Below are 15966 nucleotides of genomic sequence, written 5' to 3' on the forward strand. Positions count from 1 at the left end.
TGGGCCCCGGGACAGCGAGGAAGAAGTGGCCCCAAACAAAAAAGGGAAGATAAAAAACTATGGAACTTTCCCAACTCACCGACCGGGCCACCATTTTGTGGCATACTCAATATCGCGCCGTGTGCGTCGCCGATAGTCATCGGTCGGTGTAAACAAAATTTGAGCGATAAATTTCCGGCCGATGGCGGCGACGGTGGCATATGGCGCTGGAGGACGCACCACACGGGTGCGATTCATCACCCGGATTCCCAGGACTGGGGCCGGATTTTGCAAACCCGGCCGGCCACGGGGCCTCTGACGTTAACTTATCTCCACTCCGTGATCCGTTGTTCATCCACTCTCTGTTCGGGGCGCTCCGAAAGGCTAATCATTTCATCATTTATCCAACGCGAACGCGATAAAGTTGCGCTGCAGCCGGTGGCGGGTTTGCGGTTGGGCTAATGGAAAAAAACGGTCCAACTTTGGCATCTGTCACTCCGCGCACTGAACCGCCCGACGGGGGTTTTATTGCAATTTGTTCGGCTGAAAAATGCGCGTACGTTTGTATCCTGAATCCTGAGTGCTAGTTACGCCATCGTCTACGCACCGGAACTGAATTGACCCTGTTTTCAGCGGCAAGCCGTGGTGGCGTTTTCGGGCCGTTCTAATAGATAAAGTAAATCAACGCCAATTGCTGACACTTTGTTCAATAAAGCCGATAACGCTAACCAAACCTTCGCCCTTCTTTTCAATTTATTTCGAACAATTCCAACGAACATCACTTATTCGTTTCTGGGTAAAGCATTCTTTGAAAACAAGTGCAGTTTCAAAGGAAGAATTCAAAGGAAATCGGCCGGTGATGCTGATCCGAGGCTTCCCTTAGCCCTTAGTATGCTGCGTGTAGGAATCAAAGGACCAAGTGGCCCGAGTACCAGAAATTTGTGTAGAACCCATTCTTTTGCATCCTCAACAGAGGTAGGTCCCCGTACTGCCTAGGCCCGGTTCTGTCAACAATTGGCGATACTTTTCTAGGGAAGATTACGGCAAGTGTTGCATAAGTCACCCGACCCTCCGTGACGTTTCCGGTGAACCTTCCTCCTGCCCAAAGGTGGGGCTTTCCCATATGGCCGCTTTATCGATAACAGGTTGATGTAGTGTTAAATTTCAACCCCATAAAAGCATAATCATTTTCAATTGAACACTTTATCCCCATCGGAGACGACACCGGGTCGGAGCCTAGCCGGGCGGGCACAGAGCACCGGGGGCTACATCCGGGGGAATCGGTTGACCCGCCGGTGACTTTCGATTATCTAACTGGCCCCCTTTGGGCCGCCACCGGAACGTGCGAGGCTAAGGGTCCTGCCAATTTGACTCCAGTGTTAAATAACGCTTTATATTTAAAAGATACCGATGGCGCACTGGCTTTCCGCAGGCGGGATGATCGTTTGCCGTGCGTCCCGATGGCGGCGTTTTCTTCCATCCAAATCGTGCACCGAGAGCTATCGCCGAAAATCTCGATGACGATAAAAAGCGGAGAAAATCCCTCGTAAATCGTCCGTCCGTCCAATCCTTTACACTAGGATCCGGTACCGCGCGCGTTGACTCGGCCGCAAACAGACCGTCGCTGACGCCGGGGAGTATAAACAGATAGGAATCATAAACCGTTCCTTGAATCGCTTTCTCCGCCGGTCGTAAACATTGTGCGCCACTCGAGCGCAACGAAGCCAGGGCGCGAGAGTGGCTTTCATTTGTGGTTTTGTATCCGCTTTGGCTTTTGGCTTTCCACACTTTTTACAGCATGTTTTGGGCGAGTGCGCCTCTTTTGCTGTGTGTTTTATTTTTGATCACCATTTTCGGTTCCCGGGCCGCTGCCGCCGCCCACGACCGATGTTTTCGGGTGTAGGCAAACGTCATCGTCGCGCCGCGCCAAACCGCTCCACCGTGGCCACGGATCCGGAATGTTCGGGAGCAAAAACAAGCACGTGGCGTGGAGCGGGACTTTGGCAAACGAAACAATTCGACTTCATCATCAAACGGCGCCGTCATCCATCGGGCGCACTGTTGCCAAATGGCCACGAATTCAAAACCCCTGACACGATAACGAGCAAATTGATACGGAAAAGGTAAATAATTAATTCGCCGAAAGCGCGGCTCAATAACGGGGCAGGTCGCCAATCCGGTCGCCCCGTTCGATAGTAAAACAAACAGCGCCAAGCAGCGGCCACTTACCGGGCAGTGTAAGCAGGAAAGGCAACACCAATAGAGCGAAAGTATAGTGAATTAAATATGGTACTGAAAGCGGGGAGTTTCCGGTAGCCCATCCCGGTACAAGAAGATTATCCGTTCCGAATGAATAAATATAGAACGATTTGCGTTTTTTGCGCGTCATGTAACGATGACGGTGCTGCGCTCTGGTTCCAGGGTACCGGCCAACCACTGGTCAGGTCGGTCAATAGCTTGTAAGTAGACCCTGCTGGTTATTTTTTATTTGATGATTTTCACTGAAAGAGCCTATTTTCGATTGAATGGTACTACAGCTTGAAAACAATCCGATAAATACTGAATATGGGCTGAGCCATGAGTATTGGTGCCATCGAAAACTCGGGATCAACTACGCAGTTTCGAATGGAGAAAGATGTTTTCTGGGATTTTCTAGAACCTTCTAGGAAAGATATTTCTACACGTTTTAAAATTGGAATATATATCACATAAAAAATCCAGAATCCGATGAATAAAATTTAAAAAGCGACCAAGATGCTCGTTCCCTCTTTTTCCGGCTCTATTCGTTCGCTGTTTTACTATTTACACTACACCAACAATTCATATCCTGCGAAAATCCTTCCTTCCTTCCGTTCGCGGCAAATAATTTCAAACAGCAACGGAAACGGCACTTGGGCTGCGTTCGCATCACAGAAAGCACGAAACTTTCAGGACTCAGCTGAAAGCCCTCAAACCAGCGACCTCTATTTCTAAAGCTTGCTCGTTGAACTTTGTCGCTGAAAATGAACTTTTTCTCGCTCTAGCGTCAGCTATCTCTTTCCCGTTCGTAAGTAACCCACAGAAAAATAGAGACCGGGACCGCTCGCCCGAAAAACCCAGAGAGCGCGCAGAGAAACGAGAGAGAAAAGAGGCCGGGAACTCCCGCATGGAATTTACGCTCCGTAGGAAAATCCCGAACACGAAACGAGAGAGAGGGAGAAACTGTTCTCTCTCTCTCTGCGTTCCCAGTCTCTGTTAGCAAAACTAGTGGCGCCATCTCCTGTCTGCTGTCAACCCACAAACGTGTTAGCAGCAATTGGCCTGAAAAAAAAGGCCAGGCTTAAAATAAAGATAATAACAACAAGTTCTTCTTAATTTCAAAAAAAATTCAAGCGGACGGTCGTCGTAGATTTCCCGTTGTTTCCATTTAATTAACAAAAAAGAATTGATAGAGCCAATTTTATCAAATGACCAATGAAAAGAGAAATAACATGTTCAAATGATCAGAGAAACCACCGACTCAGCATCTCAACAAGGCGGCGGCACCGGCAGCAACCCGTGGAACAAAGCGACCGCGCTAAAAATCAGCAACCAAAAATCTCAGTGTGCTACAAGTCAAAAACACGGGCGTTGAAAAGCCAGCGAAACGGTATATTGCAACGAAACGGGGAAGCCCTTCCCGGGTCGTCCCTGCTACTCGCTAATCTCAGTCGAGCGATTAAAAAACGGGACCGCGCGACGCGTAGTATCAGGAATCTGTCGTTCGTTACAAGTAGGTCTCCCTAAAAGGCGTGCCCGACGGAGGAGATACAGGTTTTTCCCTAGGGCGTTGGTTGCCTGGTTGGTACGTGAAATGAAAACGGAAAAAATGTCCGACTCCGCGCGCTAGCAGGAAAATGGAAAGGAGCGCCCCGCGGCAAATGTTTGCTTTGCCTGCTGTCGCTCAACCTGGGCCATCGGAACAGCCATCTGCCCGTGCCCGGATTGACGTCAGCAGCGCCTGGCCAGCTGTGTGGAATCGCATCTTTTCGTTTCACATTGCTTCAATGAGAGATAGGTCAGCCATAGAGGTCATGAACAGTAAAAGGAGATTAATTTTGCATGCCGTAAAAGTTTCAACAAAGGTGATCAAAGTGCATATTTAACCAAAATTGTTTAACCCAGGTATGTCCCCAGGTAGAGAGGATGTCGAAAATCGATCGTTCCGCAAATCGATGACAATTCCCCGAATGGTAAATCGCATTCTTTGTTACCGACGTACGTACGTGCGGGAAAGAGGTAAAACCATCGGTGCCCACCAGAAGGGCGAGCGAGAGAGAGAGCGATCGGTGGGATCAAAGGTTCCGATCCCAGTCGAAACTTTATAATTTCAGCTCGTAGTAGCCATTTTTGTTCAGAAAAGGGGCCAGCGGTCGCACGCACACGAACGAGCGCGCGCGAGGTTTCTTTGTGTGCGTGGCTTAGTTTGTTTGTATGAGAGAACGAGATTCACGAAGGCAAAGAGAAGGGAGAGCAACAAGAGTAGCAGAAAATGGGACCAGTGAAATTCGGTAACGTTTTGTAGCAGATGTTCCAAAGTCCAAGTGTTGAAAGTGATAGAAATTATGCGATGCAAATGGCAAACTTTTCGACACCTGTTCCCCATTCATTTAACATTATTCTCTCCGTTCTGCCTGAATTCTGCTTCGATGCGAATGAATGCTCTCGCAAAGCGGGAGCGATGAACTTCGAACGGACACATTCATTTTCCCCTGCATTCAACACACTAACACATCTCCGCAGGCATTGGGCCTCTCGCTCCGCCCTGTGTTTCCCTCTCGCTCGGGCCGCCTACTGCGCGTTTCAATGTCGATGGTAAGGCGATGTTGAAACGGGGCCTGAGGAACAAACAATAATTGAACTTAACAGTGTATCTAACGAAGCATTATTTACACCCTTTGGGTCACGGAAGTTATGCTAAACAAATACGTGAAATGGTTTATGGTGATGATTTCCACCCGTCTCTCAAACAAGACAATGTAACATACGGCAGCATAACGTCCTCTTTCAGCCGCGCAGTATCTTGAAATGTATGTATGTCGACGACGAACCACGGACGCAGGATGAGCAAATAATGTGCCCTATGATTATATGATGTTCCCCACCGGTTGCAAATATTATGTCCACACCGGAACAATGATGCCTACGTTCCGCAACACGCAACAGCAGGCCTACCGGAAAGTGGGCCGTCCGGAGGTTGTGCTCCGTAAACCGTGCAAATGCCTGCCCCCTAACGAACGATATGAGATTCCTGTACTTTATGATTGCGCTTGAAAGAATGAGATTATTTTACTATCATTATATCCATTGGCCCTGACCTGACCTTGCGACGCATTTCGGTCTTTCTTTCCGATTTCCTAGATCCCATAGCGTAGATCGATCAAGCGCGTAGTGCAAAGCTGATAGAACTCCTCGAAACTCGTTACCACAAACGGAACCATGAGCGATCCCGAAGATCTAGAGGACGGAGAAATTGAGGATGACGAAGACGATGACGTGCAGCCGATAGATCCGCCGCTGACCCAACCGTCACCCAGTGACTATAAAGATGACGTTGAGAAACCCAGCCAACAAGACAATGATCGACGAGGCGGGGACAGACTACAATCGCCCGGCCCCTCTCACGGGCCGGGCCGGGATCACCATTCGCCGGCAAGCGCCAAGCCCAACCAAGGCCGCTCCAAGCCGGGCCCGGTTGTAGACGATTGGGGGGCAAAAGTGGAGAGTGCGATCGCGAACGCACTGAAGAAGGATGGCGTGCAGCCACCGATGCCGTCGGCCGCGATCGGTCACAACGATGAAGAAGATATGCCCGGCGGTGGCGGCCACGCTGGTAGTGGCGGTGGCAGTAGAAAGTCGAGAAAGCGTAAAAAATCGTCACGAGGCGGTTCTGGTGGTGGCGGTGGTGGTGCTGGTGGAGGAGATCATCAACCCAGCAGCAAACAGCAACGGCTTGACGACGGTGACCAGGACGGGGAAGATCGGGGCGAACTAGACCTGGAGTACGAAATGCTCAATATGCGCGGAGGAAGCCCCCAGGCTGGAGGCCCACCGGAAGTATTGGTGTCCGCCGACTCCGAAGCCGACACTCACTATTCATCCGACGGCTCATCGTCGGTACGTCGGGGTGATCGGGACCGGGCTCGTGATCGAGAACGGGAGCGGAATCGAGAACGCGATCGGGAGCAGAGAGTGGCGGATCGAGAACGGGAACGGGAAAGAGAATACAATCGCAACAAGCGGAAACAGCAGAAGCAACAGGGAAGACAGAGGAGCAGCAAAGCGGGTCGGGACAATCGGAAGCGGAAGCGGGACGATTCGGATGTAAGTAACGGCCGCACAGCCGTACAAAACTACTGACTTTCGGACTTATTGCCTGACCTTCTTAACGGTTCTGGTTCTCTCCATTTTTCAGGACGAAAAATATCGCCCAACGGGCCCGCGCAAGATGGAACTCTGCAAGTTCTATCTGATGGACTGCTGTGCGAAGCGGGAAAAGTGTCTCTACATGCACAAGGACTTCCCGTGCAAGTACTACTACCTGGGCATGAAGTGCAAGGAGCGCGAAAAGTGCCACTTCAGCCACGGCGAGCCGCTGACGAACGATCTGCGGATCATCCTGCTGAAGCACCTGGAAACGGCACCGCAAGAGATTCTTGGCGACTTTCAGCGTATCAACCGCGAGACGGCGATCGGGCTCCTGAACACGACCCACCGGAAGCTCTTGGAACGGTACGGCAGGCAGGACCCAGTTAGCGATGGTGGTGGTGGTGGTGGTGGCGACGTCAAGATACCTTCCCTTCTGGATTCCTTGAGCTCACCGCATGCGGCCGGCAATTCGAGGCAGCACCGCAGTAAGAATTCCCGATGGCGCGAGCGGCTGGAAGAAGAGGAGCGAACGCCCGATCGCGAGGAGGACGACGTGAAGGCGCACGACGGTGAGCCGCTCAGTTTGCACCACCTGACGAGCGTCATAACGGCCACTCAGATCAACGATCTCGAGCAGATGGGCATTCGGACGTTGGACGAAATCAGCCAACTGACGGTGGCGCAGCTCAACGATCTGGGCCTGAGCATAACGCAGATTCACGATCTGCAGGTGAAGGCAATGAGTGTTAAGAAGTTCCGCAATACCGGTGGGCAAGCCCCGTCGGGTGGCATGGGTAGCGAAGGGGACAGGAGTTCGCTGGATCGTGGATTGGGGACGGCCGGTGCGAAGGATCTCGATATGCGAATCCTTCCGGGGCTTGAAGTACCCCCTACGCCGGTCGAGTCCGCCACCAGTGAGCATGTCGGTGGGGGTAACAAGGATGTGGACATGAGAATTCTTCCTCCAATCGATCGGTCAGAATCGCAAAGCGAATCTCAAGCAGAGGACAGCAGCGCCCCTAGTAATCCGCTGATTCCGCCCAGTCTTCTCATCAAACCACCGACCGTGGACTACTCCCAGTACATCAAAGACTCCAATCTGGACGAGGACGACCTGAACGCAACCGACACGGCCTGTTTGATTAGCAACGAGCCGGAAGACGAAGACGACGATGACGACGATGACGAAAACCATCTCAAGATCAACATCGAAGAAGATGAGGAGAGCGAGAACGAGGACGGCGAAAAGCAGCGTGTCCAGGCGGCGAACGAGGAGAGCGGCATGCTGTTGCCTCCACTCGTTCCGCCCAAGATCGATTACGCCCAAGGCCTGGGGGATTTCCTACTCTACGGAAGTCTCGACAAGTCCGCGGCCAAGAAAGTTTCCCCACAGCGCTCCGAAAGTTCCCCGGTCACGGCTTCCACGAAGGATGAAAATGGTTCAACTCACACCGACCTCAACGCCGACGAGGTTTGGACACCGTCCATGTCGTTGGATAGCGGTTCCACAACGATCGCCACAGCTCCGACACCGAAGCCAAAGCCGGCAGCTAAGACGCCATCGTCGATCAACAAACGGCGAATAACAAGTGGACCTCCTTCGATATACGATCGGGACGATTCGGATAACGTTTCCTCACCCGATGGTCCTCGTTCTCCCGTTTCGGGTGGGTTGGCTTACGGTCGCTCCGATCGGCCCCTTCCGTTAGACCTTAATGACGACGGGTCGAGCGAGTACGGAGCCGACGGGTTGCGGTCACGTAACATGGGATTCCCGTTCAAGCCCATGATGGGCAACTACGTCCCGGCGACGGAGATCGATGGTTCGATCGGATCGCATGCTACGATCCAGTACAAGGTAGGTGCACCCGGCTTGTCGGAATTGCTGGTTAATCTTCAACTGACCCGCTGTCCCATTATCCCTTTTACAGGTATACGTGGTTGACATACCGAAGCCCAACTTCCAAGCCCTCCGGCGCTCGATGCAACGGCCCATGGGCACGAGGGATCCGCGACTGCGCCGGCTGTTCGGTCTGCACAGTGACGAGGAGGACGCGAAAGATTCCCACGACGACGGAGACTCCACCGAAGGTATCAAGTCACCCGACGCGAGTTCCACTTCTTCCCCTCTCTACGGTGTCCCGTCGCACCCGGCGTCCCTTCCTCCTGCGCCACACTCTTCCATGCCACCACAAACCGTGCCAAGCGCCCCACGAGTTGATCCTCGGAAGCGGCACGCCGAGGCCAAACAATTGGCCCAGCAGCAGCAATCGGATGGCGGGGCTGCTCCCTTCGGTAACCTTCCGCCACCGATCCCCAACAGTGCCCCGACGACCCAGATGGACGTGCAAACGATCCTGCAAAAGTCCGCCTGGTACAAGGAGCTGGGCACGAAGCACAAGATCATGGTCAACCAGCAGCTGGCCATCCTGTCGACGGAGATGAAAAAGTACCACAGCTCGGACCGCTCGACGGAGCGGCTGAGCGAGTTCATGAAGTTCCTCGGTACCAACAGCATGCTACAGCACATCCTGACCTGCCTGAACGTGTACGTCGACCACACGGTCGCGTTCTGCGAGGTGGCCGTAGTGCCGAACCTGCCACCGCCAAGCTTCCTACCGAACGTGCCGCCGCCGACCCTTGCCGGCGGTATCGCGGTTCCGGTACACGTTCCGCCGCCCATCAACGTACAGCCTCTGTTGAACGTCCCACCTCCGAACGCCATGTCGGGCGGGCCACCACCCCCGTTCCTGAACATTAACGGTTCCCCGGGCGGTAACAATCCGTCACGGTTCGGGCCACCGATGCCCGCTGAAGCGGGATCGAATGCGCTACCGCCGGGCCTGCTCGGTATAGCGCCCAGAATGCCGTTCGAACAGTTCCTCGCGATGGGCAACCTAAACCACAAGGGTGGTCCGGACCACGGTGGAGGCGGCAACAACATTCCACCGTGGACACAGGGCAACCCGAACAACAACAGTATGCGCAACATGCGCAACAACAATCGGATCGGGCAAAACTTTCGCAACAACAACGATCGATGGAACAACAACGGCGGCGGCGGTGGTGGTGGTGGTGGCGGTCCAGGGATGATGGGCGGTGGCCAAGGCAACAATGGTAACAACCGGCGCAACAACAATCGGCGGATGGATCGAAAAAAGTGAATCGGACTCCAGTGCAAACCTATTGCGATCGCGCCGAGAAGGAACTCGTCCTTTTGGTCCACCACGGTGCTGGCCAATTAATTGTACAGATAGTAGATCACGGGAGGGCTCCTGACAGCGATTGGCAATTTATAAATGGGAGCGGAGGCCCCGGGGCGCTAAGAATGCGGCTTCCGTTAGAATGATAAGCGAAACTCTATCTCTACTCAATACCAGCGTAAAGCGAACTCGCGGCTCGGCCACCGGCCGAGATTCCGCGCGTTCACTTACATTACTGTTTTACAATTACAACACTCGACTGATCAAGACTAATGGTAGCATATCGCCGTGGGTATGTTAACATGATGTGACCGCAAATTATGTAAGCGTAATAATATGCTGCTCGCTAGCTTCTTTATGTACATTATAATTGATTGATTGTTCTATTAAATTAAATAAATCCTAGCCATGAAAAGGATTGATTGTATAAAATAAAACAACAATTATGTCGGCTAATGTGTATAGTTTGCTGGCCCATTGCTTTGTGCTGGACAGGCGCGTTAAATAAAATGTATTTATTTAAAAACAACGTTCCTTTCTTTGCACTTTACGAAAGCATTTGCGGGTCTGCGAGAGCTTTTATAAGGCTTCGGAGGTGCGGAGTCTCGCACTGGCACACGATAACGCGGAACACGTGGTCCAATGCTAGTACTCGGTGTGCGTGGCAGCGATTAAGCTTCTAGGCCGATTAGAAGCTGGCCACCGCGGACACACGCTCCCACAGCATAAAACGGGCAAATTTATTTACCCGCGACACAAACACTTGGAACTTTGGTAATAGGAAATCTAATCAATTTTCTTTCGTGGTGTTGGCGTGTTGATTACGCACTGTTTGATAAATGACACACCAACTGGGTGGTGATCGAAACGATGGCGTGCAAAATGCGTCGTAAGCATAATGCAACCTGAAACTGCCATCGGAGCGTTCCCTCGACGGAAAAAATGTTTTCACTCTTCCGGCGTTCTATAAAATTTCGTTTTATTATAAAGGTAAAGAACAGTAAACAACATTTATTACTTCGTAACGACACCCATAAAACCGGGGCCACATCTTTGACAGCGTGGCAAAAGATACTCAAAATAAAAACTGGAATGACGGAGCGGAACCCACCTGCCGTTACTCGTGCAGTGCCTTCGCCGCGAACCGTGGCAACGTGAAGGCGGCCCGGTGGACATCCGTTGTGTAGTAGCGCAGCCCAAGCCTGTCCACTTCCTCCACGGTGAACGTTCGGCTCGGTTCCACAAACTGGGATTCCTGCGTAACAAAAAACAAGCTGAGTGCAGAGCCCAGCGGGGCGATCGGTTACGTGGCACACTTACCGGGTTAAGGCTGGCGATGAAGAAACCGATCTGACCGGTCGGATACGAAGGAACCGCCGCCAGGCCGTAGGTGACGCGCGGGAAATGCTTGCGGCAGTAGTCGAGGGTCGCGCGGACGTGTTCCGCATCGAGCCAGAAACTACCGCCCTGCGAGCAGATGATTCCGTTCGGCCGGAGTGCCCGTTTGGCGAGCTCGAAGTACGACTCGCGGAACAGTGATTCGGCCGGCCCGATCGGATCGCTCGAATCGGTGATGATTACGTCGAACGCGCCCTCGTGCTGCTTCATGTACTCGAACCCGTCACCGATCGTCAGTTGCAGCTTCGGTGACTGGAACCCGCAGGCCATGAACGGGAGGTACTGCTGCGAGAGCGCCACCACCCGGTCGTCGATCTCGACCTGGTGCACTTCCGTCACCGAAGGATGTTTGACCACCTCGCGGGCCACTCCTCCGTCGCCACCGCCAACGATCAGTACCCGCTGCGGGTTCGGGTGGCAGCAGAGGGGCAAAAACGAGATCATCTCCTGGTAGGCAAACTCATCCCGTTCCGTACACTGAATGATGCCGTCCAAGATCAGCACTACGCCGTGAGATTCACTGCCCGGGGGACGGAACCAGAATACCGTAAGCACCAGCCGCCCCGTCGATCCCTGCGCCACCTTAATACGCACCTTTGCACGATCTTGATGTGCTGGAACTTGGAGCGCTCCTCGTGGAGCACCTTCTTCACTTTCAGCGAAAAGCACTGGCCCGGCCATAACTCGTCGGACACCTCACGGAACCATGTGTCCGTCGGGGGGTTCATGTTTTACTTGGCAGCGTACGGATCCGCGGTTCGTTGTTGCGTTTTTCAGGTGTTATCACTAAACCGGCGAATGTCAAAAACACAATCCTCTGCGTTTACTTTTTATCACAGCGAATCGTGTAATCAGTTGAACGGACACGGATCGAAAAGTACCTCGCAGTGGGGCACTTGAATAATTGTTGAACCGCGAATCTCTATTTTTGGAGTAAATCGAATTGCAAAGAAAGCTGTTTCTAAAACAAACGTGATAATTCGGGCTAATGTTGGAATTACTCTGTTTTTAATTTGCCGGCTGATTTTTTATCACAGCATTGAAAGAAAACTAATTGAATTATTGAAGGGCTCGAACGCAACCGTTCCTTTGATGTTTCACACAGCCCTGCCAAAGCAGTGACAGCCGGATGTCGGTGCTGCCACCACCGTTGACAGCCCGAACTGCTCTCCGCTTAACCTTTTCTTCGGCAATCGTGAAGTTGACGGTACGTATCGCCGCTAGCGCAAAAGTTAAACATGTTTAATTTTCCACCCAAGCGCATATTTTACACCCCGAACGTTGCCAATCGACCGTGTCGATAGCTGGCCAGCGATGGCCAGCGAAAGATAATGTGTGAACCAACCAACGAATGTGCTTTGGCTCGTCGCATGTTGTGTGCGTCTTCGTGTTGCTCTGTCAGCAACCGTGCGTTGACAGGAGACGATACTGGTTCCTGCCCCGCGGACGAAGCAATCCGTTTTAACAACTATCTGTTTCGCCTTTCAGATAAGTCGTTTCACACCCGTATAGCCAACCCCCAGAATCCATCATGACGAACTCGAAGGGTTATCGCCGGGGAACCCGGCACATGTTCTCCCGCGGATTCCGCAAGCATGGCACCATCCCGCTGTCCACGTACATGAAGGTGTACAAAGCCGGCGACTACGTCGATATCAAGGTAAGCTCCTCCGGCCCGGTCCAGCTGATATGGGAGATTTTCAGGAGGGGCCAACGGAACAGCTACCGACGGCCCCTTAATAAACTCTCCAACAGTAACACCGGGCTCGGCAATGTTTGCTCGAGCTCGGCGGTGCATTGTTTGTTTTCAACACTCGGTCCGAACCGTGTTGGAGTTCCAAGCCGCACCGCGGACAAACTGTCCCGAGAGGGACCAGTTCCCGGTCCGGTTCCGCATTAAAATGCTTTTACCTTCCTTCCAGGGTCACGGAGCCGTCCACAAGGGAATGCCGTATAAGGCGTACCACGGCAAGACGGGCCGCGTTTACAACGTGACGAAGCACGCACTCGGCGTGATCGTGAACAAGCGCGTCCGGGGTAAGATTCTGGCCAAGCGTATCAACGTGCGCATCGAGCATGTGCAGCCGTCGCGCTGCCGGGAGGACTTCCTGCGTCGCGTGAAAGACAACGATGTCAAGCGCAAGGAGATCAAGGAGCGCCAGCTGAAGTTTAAGGTGTCGCTGAAGCGCAAACCGGAACCGCCGCGCGTTGCCCGCGTGATCAAGAAGCCACCGACGCCCATCTTCCTCGCTCCGATCCCGTACGAGTTCATTGCCTAAGCGTGCGTTGTGCGTGCGTGAGAACTGTGTGACAGACGAGAGTGCATCCGTGTGAGGTTGGCGATCGGAATGGGAGAAGAGTGTGTACTTTAAGCGGAGTTACAAGATCGATACAATACAGATCGTGATGAAAATCGTACACTCCGCGTTTGTGTTTTATGTTTACGCTTAGGAATCCCCCCATAGGTCACACTGCACGCCAGTGCTGAAACAGTTCCATTATTGTTTATTTAGTTACGGTATTCCTATCATTATTGGCATTTAAAAGTGACTTTCGTTTCACATAAGGTTGGTTGTCCTCTTCCGGCTGCCATGGCAAGATCCTTTTGTTCACTTACGTTTTAAATGTGTGTGCCTCTTACCGCCCTGAATTCGTTGAGGTGTTTTCACTTTTAGTCCTGTCCGGATGAGATTTTCCGATCTTCTTGCACCTTTCTCCCAATTTTAGTCTAAAAATGCTGCATAAGTATAACTTCTATTAAGTGTTACAGGGTTATCCGCACCACGGAACGGGTGCCGTATGTGGTTCTGTGGCGGGAAAACTAAACGAAACCGGCTGAGAGCCTTGTTCTGGCCGGGGAAAACTTCTAACATTCCCTTCCACGTGTATCCCCAACGCTTTGCGGACGTTTCTTCTATCGTTCCCTGTTGTTGCCATCAAACGGTTGCTTAATTTTGATTGATTTAATCGACCTCCCTCTGGCCTTGCACAACGATAACGATTCGTGTTTTATAAACTACCGGCCCTAGCTGCTTGCTTCCTGGAACTGATCCTTTGCTCGTACCAATAGATAATCTACAGTTGAAAGAAACTACTCGAAAAGGGTGTTTGTTAAGTGCTTAATGCTCTTACCGCTACACAAACCAATATCATCTATAGAAAAACTATATTCCTAACTCTGCGCCAGCAAAATAAATAGATTTAACAAAACAAACTGGTCAACCTCTCTAGAGTACGCCACCGCCGGTGGTGGCCACCGCTTTGCTCGCTTCACAAGGTGCCATTTTTCATGCACTTTCCCCGAAACGTCACCATTTTCACTAAAATCTTAGCAGGCGATGGGCACTTTTTCACACCGTGTTACCCGGCTACGGTTGCTTCGATCGCCCCTCAGGCACAGTCACGAGACTGGTAGAACAGGATGTAGCCCGTTTCCGACGATTTCTGAATGTCCGACGTAAGCCCGTAGAAATCCTCGATGGTGGAAGCCTCTATTTTCTGTGGAACAGGTGTTAAAACAAAATTTGAGTAAGCCTCAGCTTTCCCTACCGACGGAAAACTTACGTCGACCATGTCGTCGTCGAACAGCAGCCAAAAGCCGTGGCTTTTAACGATACTGATGTAGTGGCCCCGGTTCGGACCGGAACCACAGTGGATGACCACCGCCATAAGGTCGTACAGTCGGTCGGGGTTCACTGCATCATCGGACTGCAAGGGGACAAGGGGGTAAAATACCCGATAAGGCGACTACCTCCCCATCACGATGGCCTTACCGTATTGAAGAGTCGCAGCTCCAGCGGAAACACGACCCGGTGCGACACCTTGATGTGGCGATTGTACTGCTCCATGTACTTGAAGCGCTTCAGGTGGAGCGCCAGGATCATCGGCAACTTCTTGACCCGCATCCGCTTCTGCGCTTCCTGGTAGCTACAGCAGTTATCACATTTGAATTTGTTATCACTACACAACGTTTCCGTGTTGCTGAAGCACCGCAAACAGTGCGTGATGCTGGTGTTCTGATCGACGTCCACCTGCAGATCGAAGAAGTTCTCATCCTTGCTGCTGACGGTCTCGCAGTTCAGACAGCGCGTCTCGCTCGTCAGGATGCCCTGAAATATCTCGTGCACCCACGTCGGTTCCGTGCTGCTCGCGTTATCCGACGGCCCCAGACTGCCGGTATGGCCTCCCACCGTCCCATTGCTTCCCGTACCGTTGCTGATGTTGTTGGTGTTGTTACTGCTGCTGTTGCTACTGTTGCTGCCCTTCCCGGCCGGCGCCTTCGCCTGGTTGCGTTCGGCCAGAATGATCTCGTTGATGTGGTTGATGAGAAAGTTGAGGAATTCGTGCGCATCTTGTTGCATATAATTATCAAACTCTTCCTTCTCCTTGCGCAGCCGGGCGATGAACTTTTTCGGAGCAATCGAGCCCACCTTCTTCTTCTGTGTCGCTATGCTGTAGAACAGATCGGCCAAACAGGACAGCAGCGTTTCCTTCGTGCGACGGTTCTTGGCCTTGTACTCTAGCACCTTCTCCCGGAATGGCCGACAGAAGTAGAGCGCCTGCAGGACCGAGTTACTGTAGCAGGTGTTTCCGAACTGTAAACAAAACGCACCCATCAGGGAACCAAACGGCACACCACCGACGAAGCCTTACTTACGTTGACCAACCCAAAGTAGTGCTCGTTCGGGGGAAACTGATCCGATCCGATATCACGCTCGAGCTGGGAGATGTTTGCACCCTGTGTCCGGCCAACGAGCGAAATGAAACGGAAGGGGAAGGTCACATCAACCCGCCGCACATTTTTACGCCCGGAGAGCGCCAGCGACTTACCATGCTGTTGCGGCGAGCAACATTAAAGCAATCTTTCGTCCGGTTATCTAAAAAATTCTACAAAACGCGACTCACTTCACAATGACCTCGGCATTCAAGATTCAAGGTGGGAAAACACAAAACACTCGCCGATGAATGTTTGGCGAAGAAATTCTACCACTTTATTGAC

The 15966-nt window shown here is 52.2% G+C and overlaps 4 protein-coding genes across 4 annotated transcripts; 2 read left to right on the forward strand and 2 right to left on the reverse strand.

Annotated features, from left to right (window-relative positions):
- The first annotated feature begins 5436 nt into the window (after positions 1 to 5436).
- LOC131213552 (protein suppressor of sable) lies at positions 5437 to 10010 on the forward strand. Its single transcript, XM_058207620.1, has 3 exons — positions 5437 to 6321; positions 6413 to 8224; positions 8298 to 10010. Exons 1-3 carry the CDS (start codon positions 5437 to 5439, stop codon positions 9528 to 9530), a joined length of 3930 nt encoding a protein of 1309 aa, XP_058063603.1. The 3' UTR covers positions 9531 to 10010.
- A 544-nt stretch (positions 10011 to 10554) lies between these two features.
- Positions 10555 to 11743, reverse strand: LOC131214941 (spermidine synthase). Its single transcript, XM_058209291.1, has 3 exons — positions 11562 to 11743; positions 10890 to 11487; positions 10555 to 10824 (listed from the first exon to the last, which is right to left on the reverse strand). Exons 1-3 carry the CDS (start codon positions 11693 to 11695, stop codon positions 10687 to 10689), a joined length of 870 nt encoding a protein of 289 aa, XP_058065274.1. The 5' UTR covers positions 11696 to 11743; the 3' UTR covers positions 10555 to 10686.
- Positions 11744 to 12121: 378 nt separating this feature from the next.
- Positions 12122 to 13385, forward strand: LOC131205838 (large ribosomal subunit protein eL21). Its single transcript, XM_058198103.1, has 3 exons — positions 12122 to 12174; positions 12456 to 12627; positions 12890 to 13385. Exons 2-3 carry the CDS (start codon positions 12499 to 12501, stop codon positions 13244 to 13246), a joined length of 486 nt encoding a protein of 161 aa, XP_058054086.1. The 5' UTR covers positions 12122 to 12174; positions 12456 to 12498; the 3' UTR covers positions 13247 to 13385.
- Positions 13386 to 13458: 73 nt separating this feature from the next.
- On the reverse strand, positions 13459 to 15939 carry LOC131205835 (ubiquitin carboxyl-terminal hydrolase 46). The gene is made up of 5 exons (XM_058198102.1): positions 15798 to 15939; positions 15625 to 15705; positions 14741 to 15562; positions 14532 to 14675; positions 13459 to 14465 (listed from the first exon to the last, which is right to left on the reverse strand). Exons 1-5 carry the CDS (start codon positions 15798 to 15800, stop codon positions 14358 to 14360), a joined length of 1158 nt encoding a protein of 385 aa, XP_058054085.1. The 5' UTR covers positions 15801 to 15939; the 3' UTR covers positions 13459 to 14357.
- Between the last annotated feature and the right edge of the window lie 27 nt (positions 15940 to 15966).

The sequence above is a fragment of the Anopheles bellator genome, chromosome 1 (genome assembly GCF_943735745.2).
Source record: "Anopheles bellator chromosome 1, idAnoBellAS_SP24_06.2, whole genome shotgun sequence".
NCBI classification, from domain to species: Eukaryota; Metazoa; Arthropoda; class Insecta; order Diptera; family Culicidae; genus Anopheles; species Anopheles bellator.

What these genes read in the sequence shown, in the direction of transcription:
- LOC131205838 (XM_058198103.1), top strand. Translation starts at nt 12,499, where the DNA reads ATGACGAACTCGAAGGGTTATCGCCGGGGAACCCGGCACATGTTCTCC. An exon ending in GCGACTACGTCGATATCAAG is followed by an intron (nt 12,628 to 12,889) that starts GTAAGCTCCTCC and finishes CCTTCCTTCCAG; the next exon opens with GGTCACGGAGCCGTCCACAA.
- LOC131214941 (XM_058209291.1), bottom strand. Translation starts at nt 11,695, where the DNA reads ATGAACCCCCCGACGGACACATGGTTCCGTGAGGTGTCCGACGAGTTA. An exon ending in CACATCAAGATCGTGCAAAG is followed by an intron (nt 11,488 to 11,561) that starts GTGCGTATTAAG and finishes TCCCCCGGGCAG; the next exon opens with TGAATCTCACGGCGTAGTGC. An exon ending in TCATCGCCAGCCTTAACCCG is followed by an intron (nt 10,825 to 10,889) that starts GTAAGTGTGCCA and finishes TTTGTTACGCAG; the next exon opens with GAATCCCAGTTTGTGGAACC.
- LOC131205835 (XM_058198102.1), bottom strand. An exon ending in ACTACTTTGGGTTGGTCAAC is followed by an intron (nt 15,563 to 15,624) that starts GTAAGTAAGGCT and finishes TTTTGTTTACAG; the next exon opens with TTCGGAAACACCTGCTACAG. An exon ending in TCGACGACGACATGGTCGAC is followed by an intron (nt 14,466 to 14,531) that starts GTAAGTTTTCCG and finishes CCTGTTCCACAG; the next exon opens with AAAATAGAGGCTTCCACCAT.
- LOC131213552 (XM_058207620.1), top strand. Translation starts at nt 5,437, where the DNA reads ATGAGCGATCCCGAAGATCTAGAGGACGGAGAAATTGAGGATGACGAA. An exon ending in GGAAGCGGGACGATTCGGAT is followed by an intron (nt 6,322 to 6,412) that starts GTAAGTAACGGC and finishes TCCATTTTTCAG; the next exon opens with GACGAAAAATATCGCCCAAC. An exon ending in ATGCTACGATCCAGTACAAG is followed by an intron (nt 8,225 to 8,297) that starts GTAGGTGCACCC and finishes TCCCTTTTACAG; the next exon opens with GTATACGTGGTTGACATACC.